Source organism: Muntiacus reevesi, chromosome 6 (assembly GCF_963930625.1).
Source record: "Muntiacus reevesi chromosome 6, mMunRee1.1, whole genome shotgun sequence".
Classification (NCBI taxonomy): Eukaryota; Metazoa; Chordata; class Mammalia; order Artiodactyla; family Cervidae; genus Muntiacus; species Muntiacus reevesi.
The window spans coordinates 76,613,658-76,626,667 of record NC_089254.1 but is presented as its reverse complement, the minus strand read 5'-3'; the positions used below and the strand labels follow the sequence as shown (position 1 = coordinate 76,626,667).

Genomic DNA, 13,010 nt, shown 5'->3' with positions numbered 1-13,010 from the left:
CCTGGGAGGCCCGACTGGAGAAGGTACCCTGAAATAACATGACTAAAGTGTATGGAGCTCTTCCCAAAATAAGCCACCACATTCTGTAGAGGAAACCTCTTGGGCTCCAGGGAACAATGAAGGATATCTACAGGGTCAGTAGGAGTCAACCTTTCTTCAACATTTTAACTTCTGAACTGAACTGCCTAGTGTCGCTCTTAGAACTTATTGGCTCCACTACACCCCCGCCCCCCATTACAAACTCACCCTATACCCATTCCTAGGTCAATTCTGACTTAAGGAAGAAGTTATTTTGTGTCTCTACCCATCCATGAATCTTTTGCATAATCATATACTCATTTTTAGCTCAGTAAGGTCTTGACCCCTGAAGCCTCCATTGTTGTTACTAAGCCACCTTTGTTGCTTTCCTCACCCTGAATATGAGGCCTCAGGCCTTGACATTGCTGTCTAACTCAGCCTCTGTGTTTATCCACCTGATGAACGGTAAATAGGGTTGCAAGGAGTCAGACACGACTGAAGCTACTGAGCAGTCATGCATGCACGCATGCGCACATGCATGCACACAAAAGGATGTGTGCTCTGTGTGACTTTAGTACGCAGAAGCAGGATTTAGAGGAAGCAGCAAACATCAGCCTGTCCTCCTCATCCTATGAAGATGCCTTCTATTGTTCTGCTTCTTTGGGGAGGTTGCATCCAGCTTTCCTCTTTTTCACTTAAAGATTTCTTCTTCTTCATTAAGATTCTCCTCCCAAATTAGAGGAAAACTTCTTTTATTTACCAATTTAACTATTAATGACTGAATGTCTGTAGTATGTCTCAGATGATGTTCCTGCTCTGAGAGAGATCACTGAACAAGTTGGACAAGTCCTTTCCTTCCACAACCTTCCGTCCTACTAATGGGCAGAGAGAGAGAGGTGAAATGACCGCCTCTGAGTGAGTTAGGGAAGACTTCACTGAGAGATGGGATTTTAAACCATAACCCCTTAACTTGTATTTTCTTTCTTGTCCTCTTACATCTTGCTTAAGACTTCACACTTCCAATTATTTTTTTCTTGCATATTTGAATGAAATTCATTCCTGCTCACCTGCTTGAGCTACTATGGAGTCTCCTTCACCTTTATGCAAGCTTCGAAAATATTCTTTCACCTTCCACATTCTTTTCATTCTTTCCTTGGCCTTTTTTAATCCGGCTTTTCCCCCACTGCTTTATTGATACTGCATTTTAATGAGCATGTATGATTTCCTGGTCATCAAATTTAATACCTTGTTTCATTTTTTATTTCCATTAATTAATTAATTAATTAAAAAATCTCAGTGCTTTTCTATCTAGACTGTGACTTTGCACACAATATTTCTTTCATATGGAATGTCCTTTCCCTTGTGTTTGCATAGCTAAATGGTTGAAGGGTCAGCTCAAACATCACCTTTTATCCCTACTTGATTTTTTAAAAATAAAGTCTCTTGTAGAACAGATTATTTCTCTTGTGAATTATAGATTTTAACCTTCTTGAGAGATGAAATTGTTTAATTGACTTTGGGGTCTTCCACTGCACCTGAAAGTGCTTTGCATGTAATAAGTGCTTGTTAGATATTTGCTACAAGCCTGAAGGAAGCAAAAATCAAAAGTAATTTCATTCATTCTTAGAACTTCTTTTAAAAACTAGTGTTGCAGAATAATGTATTATTTTATTCTAAAGACAGACATATTTTAAAGAACTAAGTCATTTAAAATGTGGACTCATGTTTGAAGAAGATGTTTGAAACTGAAGACGTGCCATCACAGGGATAAATAGGTAAATCATGTCACTAAATGTTACTTTTCTACATTTTCACTTACTCATCACATTTTTTTAGAGGTTCATAACCACTTTTTGAGTCAAATGATTGACTGGGTCAGTGGTTCATGGTAAGAAGTATGTTTGATGTATTATCCTAAACAAGCTTTTGAAATTCTGCCTCTCTTTGCTGTCTGGTCTTACCTTCTGGCACTCAATATCCAGTTTCCTCATATGTCTGATTTTCATTCAGATGGATTGGCAAAATTATTCTGAGTATAATGCAAATATGTTTTTCTTTTGAGTTCAGAATATAAAGTAAACATCCATATGATTTGACTATCATTAGTGATAATTCAGAGGAATGTGAAATGTGTGTGTTCCTTTCATTAAGTTAAATAGTTGCCATGAAGAGAAGGATATGATAATATGTTTTTCTTTGCTAAGTAAATAAAAGTAGAGATTTAAAATTTATATATCAGCTCCACTGGTTTTTGGTGTTTACAGGTAAAATGTTTATAGGTTGAAGTTTATTTCTAATTACATTGCAATAGAAGCCAAGACATAATTTCAGCAGGGCAGTAAACTTTGAATGAGTATCCTTCAAGTATCCTATAATAATTAAGTTTAGACTTAGCTGTAGGTGTTTACTTAATTGAAAAGGATGTTTAATCATTGTTTTTTTCTTTTTTTTAGGCAGGTAAGACAGTAAGATAAAAGTTTTTAGGATCGAGGCCTCTCAGAAATCTTAAGGAGCCTGATTCTGTATGTAATTTAGTATAGAATGCCAGAATCCAGAGCAGTTGAATTCAGGTCCTGGCTTATGTGTTTATTAAGTACACAACCTAGGGAAGATTATTAACCTACTCCATGCTTCAGTTTTCTCATTTGTAAAATGGGTTCATCAGAACATCTCACACATAAGAGTTCCCTGGTGGCCTAATGGTTAGGATTCAAGGCTTTCACTGCCATGACTTGGGTTCAGTCCTTGGCTGGGGAACTGATCCTGCAAGCCACTTGGTGTGGCCAAAAATAAATAAAAAACCAAACAAAAGATCTCACTTATATCGTTGCTGTGAGGATAAAATGAGGTATTTCATATAAAATGCTTAGAACAGTGCACAATTAGTGCTCAATAAGTATCAGCTTTTATCATGAATAAATACTAGAAATGTAAAATGATAAGTGTAGTACGAATAAGTAGAATTCTTCTTCTTCTTTCAACATGAGATAGTCAAAATACTTTCTCTACTTCCAAATGTTTTTCTCCTTGGTCCTTAGTGGTCCTGAAGAAATTAGTCTTCTTAAAGTATGAGAGACAAAGCAAAATAGGTTAAATTGCATAGGAAGTTTGTCATGCAAGGGAATGGCATTAGGATGAAAAAGAGGGATGTCAGGATCTCTTTCTGATGAGGGCTTTTTTTTGAAGAAGTTTTCTTCCTGAATGTTAGCTTCTTAATTTCTCTTTTAACATATTTCTCCCAGGTACTCTTTTATAGTTAGTTAACGAGTGAGGCTGAGCAGAGGAACATGAAGAGAATTAATCAGTTCCGTTAAGGATGTGCAACCTTAGCAAATTCAGGGCACAGCAGAGTGATTGTGGGGCTTCTAGTCTACTCAGTGATTTGGGGGGCTTTGCAGGGAATATTAGGAGAAGGCAATGGCAACCCACTCCAGTGTTCTTGCCTGGAGAATCCCAGGGATGGCGGAGCCTGGTGGGCTGCCGTCTATGAGGTCGCACAGAGTTGGACTCGACTGCAGCGGCTTAGCAGCAGCAGCAGCAGGGAATATTACATGTGAAACCAAGGATATATATGCAGGACAGAAACCTAACACTAAGGCCTGCAAGAGTGGGAGGGGCTGGGAGCAGAGGGGTTAAACAGAGAGGAGGCAGTGGTCTAGGGATGGCTTAGAGACTAGGGAATTTGAGTGCGAGTTGTAGTTTTGCTCTTCACCAACTGTCAGATCTAGACAACATACTTAAGTTCCCTAGGCTTAGTTTTCTGATCTGTAAAAATGGACGTTGTAAATAAACTCAAAATGGATTAAAGATCTAAATGTAAGACCAGAAACTATAAAACTCCTAGAGGAGAACATAGGCAAAACACTCTCCAACATAAATCACAGCAGGATCCTCTATGACCCACCTCCCAGAATATTGGAAATAAAAGCGAAAATAAACAAATGGGACCTAATTAAACTTAAAAGCTTTTGCACAGTGAAGGAAACTATAAGCAAGGTGAAAAGGCAGCCCTCAGAATGGGAGAAAATAATAGCAAACGAAGGAACAGACAAAGGATTAACCTCAAAAATATACAAGCAATTCCTGAAGCTCAATTCCAGAAAAATAAATGACCCAATCAAAAAATGGGCCAAAGACCTAAACAGACATTTCTCCAAAGAAGACATACAGATGACTAACAAACACATGAAAAGATGCTCAACATCACTCATTATCAGAGAAATGCAAATCAAAACCACAATGAGGTACCATTACACGCCAGTCAGGATGGCTGCTATCCAAAAGTCTACAAGCAATAAATACTGGACAGGGTGTAGAGAAAAGGGAACCCTCTTACACTGTTGGTGGGAATGCAAAATAGTATAGCCAGTATGGAGAACAGTGTGGAGATTCCTTAAAAAACTGGAAATAGAACTGCCATATGACCCAGCAATCCCACTCCTGGGCATACACAGGCATACACACCAAAGAAACTAGATCTGAAAGAGACATGTGCACCCCAATGTTCATCGCAGCACCGTTTATAATAGCCAGGACATGGAAGCAACCTAGATGCCCATCAGCAGACAAATGGATAAGGAAGCTATGGTAAATATACACCATGGAATATTACTCAGTCATTAAAAAGAATTCATTTGAATCAGTTCTAATGAGATGGATGAAACTGGAGCCCATTATACAGAGTGAAGTAAGCCAGAAAGATAAAGACCAATACAGTATATGAATGCATATATATGGAATTTAAAAAGATGATAACGATAACCCTATATGCAAAACAGAAAAAGAGACTCAGATGTACAGAACAGACTTTTGGATTCTGTGGGAGAAGATGAGGGTGGGATGTTCTGAGAGAACAGCATTGAAACAAGTATACTATCAATGGTGAAACAGATCACCAGCCCAGGTTGGATGCATGAGACAAGTGCTCAGGGCTGGTGCACTGGGAAGACCCAGAGGGATGGGATGGGAAGGGAGGTGGGAGAGGGGATCGGGATGGGGAACACATGTAAATCCATGGCTGATTCATGTCAATGTATGGCAAAAATCACTACAATATTATAAAGTAATTAGCCTCCAACTAATAAAAATAAATTAAAAAAAAAAGGATGTAATACCTACTTCATGTGAGATAATTTGGTTTCACTGATTGCCTCTGTATGCTCCATATAAGAACCAGATTATCTAATTCTATAAATCAATAGCTTCCCATACCCTTAGAATACTACTGCAGATCCTTACCAGGCCTGTAAGGACCCTTATGATCTGATCCTGGCATACCTCCCTGACCTCACCTTCCACCTTTGCCTCTTTTACTTACCATGTTCCAGCTCCAGAGACGTTAGCAATAGGGAAGCTGGGTGTGTTGTGTATCAAAATTCTTCTGCTATCTTGGTGTTTTTTCTATAAATCTAAAACTGTTCTAAAATAGTTTAAAAAGTTTGTGAACATTTTTTTACATGGTGCTGTATTCTTCTGTTTCATCATTTTAAGTGCCTACTTGGTGTTCCATCACATATGGATATCATAGTTTATTAAGCCTATCTCTGATTTGGCAGTGTTTCGATTGTAGCTAGTAGTTTGTACCCACATCTTTGACCATACCTGTGACTAGAGGAAGGTTTCTTTTGATTTGGAGGCTTGTCTTCTTTTATTTTATTTATGATTTCTTCTCTAATTTTTTCTCTATATTTTATACTCTTGGGGAATGACTTTATTTTTATTAATTTTTATTGAAATATTTGTTGTTTTAGTCACTCAGTCATGTCTAACTCTATATGACCCCATGGACTGTAGCCTGTCAGGCTCCTCTATCCATGGGATTCCACAGGCAAGAATACTGTAGTGGGTTGCCATTACAATGTTGTATTTTTTTCTACTGTATAGCAAAGTGAATCAGTTAAACGTTTACATATATGGGGGGGTATGACTTTAAATACTATCTATGTGCCGGTGATTCTAGCCCAAGTGATTGTCTCACAGGAATCTCCAATTAAACATATTTAAAGGCAGACTTTTATTTTCTTTGCTTTCAACTTATTCATCTCTCCAACTTCCTTATTTCTGTGAATGCCTTCAGAGCTTACCTAGATATTCAGCCAGAAATCTGGGAGTTATAGCTGGCTCCTACCTTACCATTCTATCTACTATCCCCTCCCCATATAATTTTTCACATGTTCTGTCCCTTCAGATCCTAAAACATGTCTTAAATTCACTGTTTTTCATTTCTGTTGCCACCAACCCTGTCTGAGCTATCAACAACTCATGCTAGACCCCTGCATTAACTGGTCCCCTTTCTTTCCTTTTTTCACATCATTCTTTGGATTTGATTACAAATGCAGTGGGAAGCCTGATGAGTTTTAAGAAGAAGGATGGCATGATATTTGTGATTTTAAAATGATCGTCTTAAAGATCTGGAAATAACAACTCCTTACCCTGATCTGGGAGGACTGGCATTGTCTGGCTTCTCTAAACCTCTTCAATTTCATTTCTTTTCTCTTTCTTTTCATGCTTTGGTTATAGTGGTCACCTTCAGTTTTTGTTTTCTTCCTGTATGCCAGTCTGTTTCCTACCTTAGGGCTTTCACATGTTATTTTCTTTGTTTTTAAAACTCTCCTCCATCTTCTCTCCCCACGGCAGTTCCTATGACTGTTTGTTTGGTTGTCTTCTTCATTATTCTCAAGTCCAAAGAGGGCAGGACAATGTCTTTTTCATTTCCTATGTATAACCAGTACCTAGCATAATGACTCACACAAAGCAACACTCAGTATGTGTTGAATAAATAAACAGTAATTATTGTTTTCATTCATGCTTTAAAAATATTAGTGTGCAAGTTCTATTTTAGGTGCTATGAGTACATACAAAAGGTTTATGATACATAATTCTTACCCTGAAATAGTTTCCAGTTTAAAGGAAGTGATTGAATAATGTTTTAGCATGGAGAAGGGCGCTATCATTGGAGAAAAGTTCTACCACTCACCTACGTGACCTCAGATAAATCATTTACCTTCTCTGTTCCTTTATCTATCCATAATATGCAGAGGTTTGATTAGAGTTTCTTAAGGCTTTGGATCTCAGATATGTGTACAGTTAATGATATGTGTACAGTTAATGATAGGTTGGTTGAATCTTTTCTTCCTGGCTCCATTTTGGTTCTGTAAGTCTGACTGGAGTTGTGAAATTCCCCAGGTGGTTGTGATGTACCACCAGGTTTAGGGACTACTGATTTAGGTCTATCTAGCTTTATCAAAATCTCATAGTTTAATTGTAATATGTGGCAGACCATGAAAGCACAGCAGGAGTCAGGCAAATTAAGGTGCTGTATTTGTTCAGAGGCTTTCTTTTTTTGGCTCGGGTGACGTGGGAACTTAGGGCTTTCCAGGTGGCGCTATTGGTGAAGAACTCACCTGCCAATGCAGGAGATGTCCTGAATTCCTGAGTCAGGAAGATCTCGTGGAAGAGGGCATGGCAACCCACTCCAGTATTCTTGCCCAGAGAATCCCACGGACTGGGGAGCCTGGCGGGTTATAGTCCATAGGGTCAAAAAGAATCAGACACGGCTGAAGTGTCTTAGCATGCACGCAGCACATGGGAACTTAATGAAATGGCATTGTTGAAATGGACTTTGAAGAGTGAATGCAGATTTCAGTAGATGCAGAAGTGATTCATGATTGGTGTGTAGTCTAGCTTAGTCAGAGGTCAGAATATATGCAAGGAAGCAGTGTAACAGGGAAGAGTCAATTTTGACTCCATGTTGGATCTGTTTCTTTGACTTTAACCATTGCTTTTCATTGCTTTTGTTACTATCATCCCACATAATTGCGTGCCTCAGGGGACCCTGCATCTCTGCCTGAATGTTAAGCTAAAATGGCTTTGTTCAGCTCACAGGGAGGCAATATGATTCTTTGTTGTTGTTGTTGCTAAGTCATGTCCCACTCTTCTGCGACCCCATGGATGGTAGATCACCAGGCTCCTTCTCTCCATGGAATTTTCCAGGCAGGAATACTGAAGTGGGTTGCCATTTCCTTCTCCCTGCCTCCCTGTGAATGGCTGAAGAAAAGAAGAAATGAACACATTCCCTCCTATTTTGCAAGATAAATGACCTTTTAACTTTATTTCCTCACCCTCTTCTATAAAAGAAACGGGCATCCAGACTCCAATAAGGTGCTTATTTTGAGAAATTAGTCTGCCATCTTCTCAACTCGCTGGCTTTCTGAATAGAATTCAAATTCCTTGTCTCAACACGTCATCTGTAGACTTGTTGGCCTGCCATGCAATTAACAGAGTGAGCTTGGTACCAGCAGAAGGGAAAAAATTATCCATTTTGATGCAGTGGGAGTATGCTTCTAATCTTGTTTTTCCTCTTTTATTTGTGATACTTGGTTGTCCTTTTGGAGATGAAAGATTATATTGTTGCATTTTATCTTCTTTGGTAGAAGTAGAACAAAGTGATGGACATCACAGGGCTGCTTTGGGAAATGGACATATTCTTCCTCAAACCTTCTGGGGTTGTGCCCTTTGAGATTCACATTGACCACCCCGTTAGTTTTCTGGTTAAATGCAAAGAATATCAGGACCCATTATTTTATCTAAAATAATAATTTTGCTGTCAGAATAATTATTATTAAGCCAAAGTTGGCTGTTTTGTTTAGATGAAACCATATAAAGGCAACATTCTGAGTAAATTATATGGCATCCACATGATGAAATAATGAGCCTAAGTTTAGGGGATGAAAATAATGATCTAACACAATATTTAGAATGGGTATACAGTATGTAGTTATTAACCTAAAAGTCACATCCTGTATTCTTTTGATCTGTGGAAAATTTGTCATTAATTGCCAGGAAGCCTCTGATTTTTTCATACATAATCACGTCATAGCTGTTGACTCTTTCCCCTTTCTCCTGCTTTAAAATACGTCTTTGTAAATAGTAGATTACTTACAGATCTGGAATGCCCCTTTTAAACATTGGGTTGCTAAGTTTAGCCCTGTTGCTCTCTTTTTAAAAATAGAATCCCACCCCCCCCACCCAGACTTTACCTCTGAGTTGTCACTGACGAATCATACTTTGTTTTTTGATGGCAGCTTGTATAAAATCTTATTTAATCTTCCTCCCTGGTGGGAACCTGCTGGTTTTGAAATGCTTCTTGTTTTCATGAACTACCATTGTGTGGAGAAAATGGATATGATCTTCCACTTGGAAACAGTCTGTGAGATGAAGTCTGACCCTTCATTCAAGCTCACTCTACTTGATGCGATTCTGATTAAACAGTTGTCAAAGACAGCTTATGTCTTCTGTTAAAGACAGAAACACAGAAGTCAAAATTGAGAAGAAAGAATGAGGTAGAAAGGCAAGAAATGAGGAAGCTAGGCTGACCTCTAGCCTGGCATCCAACCCATGGTTATCCCTGGTAACTGTCTCAGAACAATCTCAGAGCTTCACTTTAACCTGTGGCCAATGGTACTGATGCACCTATTTTCTGGTCAGGAATAGAGAGGCAGACGTAGAGAATGGACTTACGGACAGAGCAGGGGAAGGAGAGGGTGGAATGAATTGGGAAAGTAGCACTGACAATTATACACTGTCATGTGTAAAATAGCTAGCTAGTGTGAGCTGCTGTGTAGCACGGGAGCTTAGCTTGGTGCTCTGTGATGACCTAAATGAATGGGATGGGGCTGGATGGAAGGAAGGCTCCAGAAGGAGGGGATTTGTGTATACTTATAGCTGATTCACGTTGTTGTACAGCAGAAACTAACACTACATTGTAAAGCAATTATCCTCCAATTAAAAAAAACAACAACAGCAATAACAAACAAACAAACAAAAACCTGTGACCATCCAGTCAGCCCACAGGTTGATGCAGTCCTTTCTGTTGCTGGCCTATTGATGATCCCTTGACTTTGAAATTAGAAAAGTGAAACTAGCAAGCCCCATGTGACTTTTTGCTTGCAGGGAATCATCTTTATTAATGTGAATTCTTGACCTGCAGTAGCACCAGAGCTCCTTAGAGAGTGACTTTCACTAGACCTTTTGAAAGGAACAACAACTCCACTCCCCAACATAGCTATTATCAAAGAGGCACCTTTCTTACAGTAAAACTTCAAACTTGAGAAAATGTCCCTAATTTCAGGAAGAGCCTTCATGGGAAAATGACTTCTGTTGTATCCCTGGTATCTTTTCTTCTGCTACATTGTTAAGAAAATATAATATAGTCAGAGGTATAGTCCTTGGAAACAAATTTAGACCATTTACTAATTTGCAAATTGTGTTCTATGTTCACATTTCCTAGGGTGGCATTGTAAGGTCGCCTGTACTTCAGCCAGTCCTTGTGGGGGGGCGGGGAGTGGGATATTAGTTGCTTATGTATTATTTATGCATTATTTGGTTTGATACAGGAATTATGCCCTTTTTTTAAATAAAAAAAGTTTAAAACTAGTTAGTTTAGGTTAAATGCCCAAGATTTTATAGAGAAAGTATCTAAAGGTCAATGAGGTTAAATTATATACCTACAGTTGACAGAAATTAGGAACCATGAATCTGGACTTCCCATCCAGTACATTTTTTACTACAAAATGTTGATTTGATTTTCCATTTTGAAAGACACAGAAGTGATCTGTGAAATGGTGATTAGCACCAGGCAGCCCCGGGCAGCCCTGGAATGCTCCATGGTTCAAATGCCCAAGACCAGATGGAGGTCCAGAAGTGGATGACTCAAAGTTTATTAGTTTTGCCACCTGGGCAGTGCAGCCAAACCAGCTGCCACAAGGCAGTTCCAATTTCAGCAGAGCAGTAAATGAACATAAAAGTGAGTGTAAATCCCAAGAAAAAAGTAAAGTAAAGGAGAATGACTGCTGCTGTTGCAGGAGATTCATCCAGGCTGAGTCCCATTTATAACTCTTGTAGGAGACACAGCTCCCAAGCCAGGTAGAGGGCAAGGACAGGTTGCAGAACCAAGCCCTGAAAAAAAACCATCCTTTGAGTTGCTCCACAAGTCAGTCTCAATTTGGGATGTTTCTTTTGCTGGCTTGGTAGATTTCTGATCACATCTGATGATGATAGAATAAGAAAAGCCAGCGCATGCAATATCATGATAGTGCTATGAGGCCAGAAGCTTTTTTTTCCTGCAAACTATTATTTGGTCACCTCCTTTTCATAGTTCTGGGCCCTTGGAGGCATGGATAAAATCATTGGAACATAAGCGCTTTGTAGCAGATCACCAGGAATCAAGTCATTATCCTCATATGGAATTCAATAATTACAGGTTTTCAATTTCTGTATATGAAATACTGCAAGAGTCAGAGGTTGGCCCTACAGTTTTAGATGACCCTTTAATAGATCTGCAGTTCTTGAAAGCTGAAACAAGTATAATAATGAGGATATGGGCCTAGAGCCATGTTGAAAGAAGTCCAGTAGTTTTTATTTGAGAATGATTAATTAATTAATTTAAAAAACTAAATAATCTTGATCCTCTGTGCCAGGAAGAATGCTTTGGGCAAAAGGAACAGAAAACTTGACTGAACTGACTTAACAAAATAGAGGTTATATATTATTTTTTCATGTTATGAGAAGTTTAGAGGAACGTGGCACCTGATCAGTTTATTTGCTCAATGACGATGCAGGCTCTTCGTGTGTCATCTTGATGGAAAGTAAAAGGGGAAAGTAATATACTAGTTGCTGATGTATTTTGCAATGACTTTGATGCTAAAGGCTGGACCAGTGTTCCATCCACTGGGTCAACTTCTGCCTTCAGATGATCTTTTCAGGAGCGGGTGTTTCTGTGTTTATACTTCTCAATTGACCATTACTCAGGACTCAGTCTCACGCAGTAATGTGATACTGCTCTGTTTTTCTTTGTGTGATGAAAGTGTGGTTGCCTGCATATTTTCTAACCAAGCAGAACAGTTTTTTCTTTTTCAAGCTGTTTTTGTTTTATTTTTTTTTCATTTATTTTTTATTAGTTGGAGGCTAATTACTTTACAATATGCAGAACAGTTTTATCTTTCTTTTTTTTCTTTACAATGACATGAAGTAAAATCAAATGAGAATGTTTCTATTATGACCTTTTATGAGTAGATATAAACAAGCTTCTTTTTTTTCTTTTTTTTTTTTTTTCTTTCTGGTAGGTGGCGTGTTTGACCCAGGTAGCTGCTAATTATCTTATTGGCCAAAAGGAAGCGAAAAGGTGGGGCACAGCTCATGGCAGTATTGTTCCTTACCAGGTAAGAAGACAACAATATAGGATCAAGCTGCTAGAATCTGCAGTTTTGTATAACATGAGTTTGAGAAATGATTCCCTCTTAAAAAAAAAAAAAAAACTTTCAGTGTATTCTGTCATATATCTTTGACTCTAACAAGGTTCTGTTGTTCACTTCAAATTCTGTGTTTTGCACTTTTCTTCATCAGAAGATTAGTAACAGGACACTTAAATGGATCAAAAGAACTTGCTGAAAGTGAGTGACTTTTGGATTCATATGATGGTTTGCTTTTGTTTTTCACCAAAAAGAGGCACTGATTATAGCCATTTTATAAAGCCTGGTCTGTTCGTCATGTCAATTAAAAACCAAATGTTACCTACCCCAGCTGACAATAATATTCTCACAGGCATGGAGAAAAACGAAAATTTGTGGGTGACAGATCTTCGGTTTTTGAGCAAAGCAGATGGTTCGGGAACTGCTGTTCTTTATTAAGTGTCTAAACTTGTCCTCAGAAATTCTTGACTTTGGCTAGTGTGAATGGATATGTGAAGAAACTATGATCTTTCAAAAATAAAAACAAAAACTTGTCTTCAGCCTCTTCAACAGAGGACAATGTTGGAACCAGGGTAATTCATTTCAAATGATGGACATTCAGGCTGCAGTTTTTGATATGTATGGAAAAAGTATCTTTGAGTTGCATGGTTTTCCAGTAAAATTCCAAATCACAGCATATAAGGAGGTATATTCAAGTTTAAGGTGTATAGTCTATTTTTTGCTTATTTTAGAAGTTAGAATGTC

At 38.4% G+C, this 13,010-nt stretch overlaps 1 protein-coding gene across 6 annotated transcripts in view; it reads left to right on the top strand.

Moving 5' to 3' along the window:
* The window catches only part of SUGCT (succinyl-CoA:glutarate-CoA transferase), a 727,590-nt gene that overhangs the window by 132,660 nt on the left and 581,920 nt on the right, over positions 1 to 13,010 (top strand). For all 6 annotated transcript variants that reach the window (XM_065938550.1, XM_065938545.1, XM_065938546.1 and 3 more), the window contains one exon: positions 12,141 to 12,236. In XM_065938550.1, the coding sequence (XP_065794622.1) occupies positions 12,141 to 12,236 (96 nt within the window). The remainder of the gene's footprint in view (positions 1 to 12,140; positions 12,237 to 13,010) is intronic.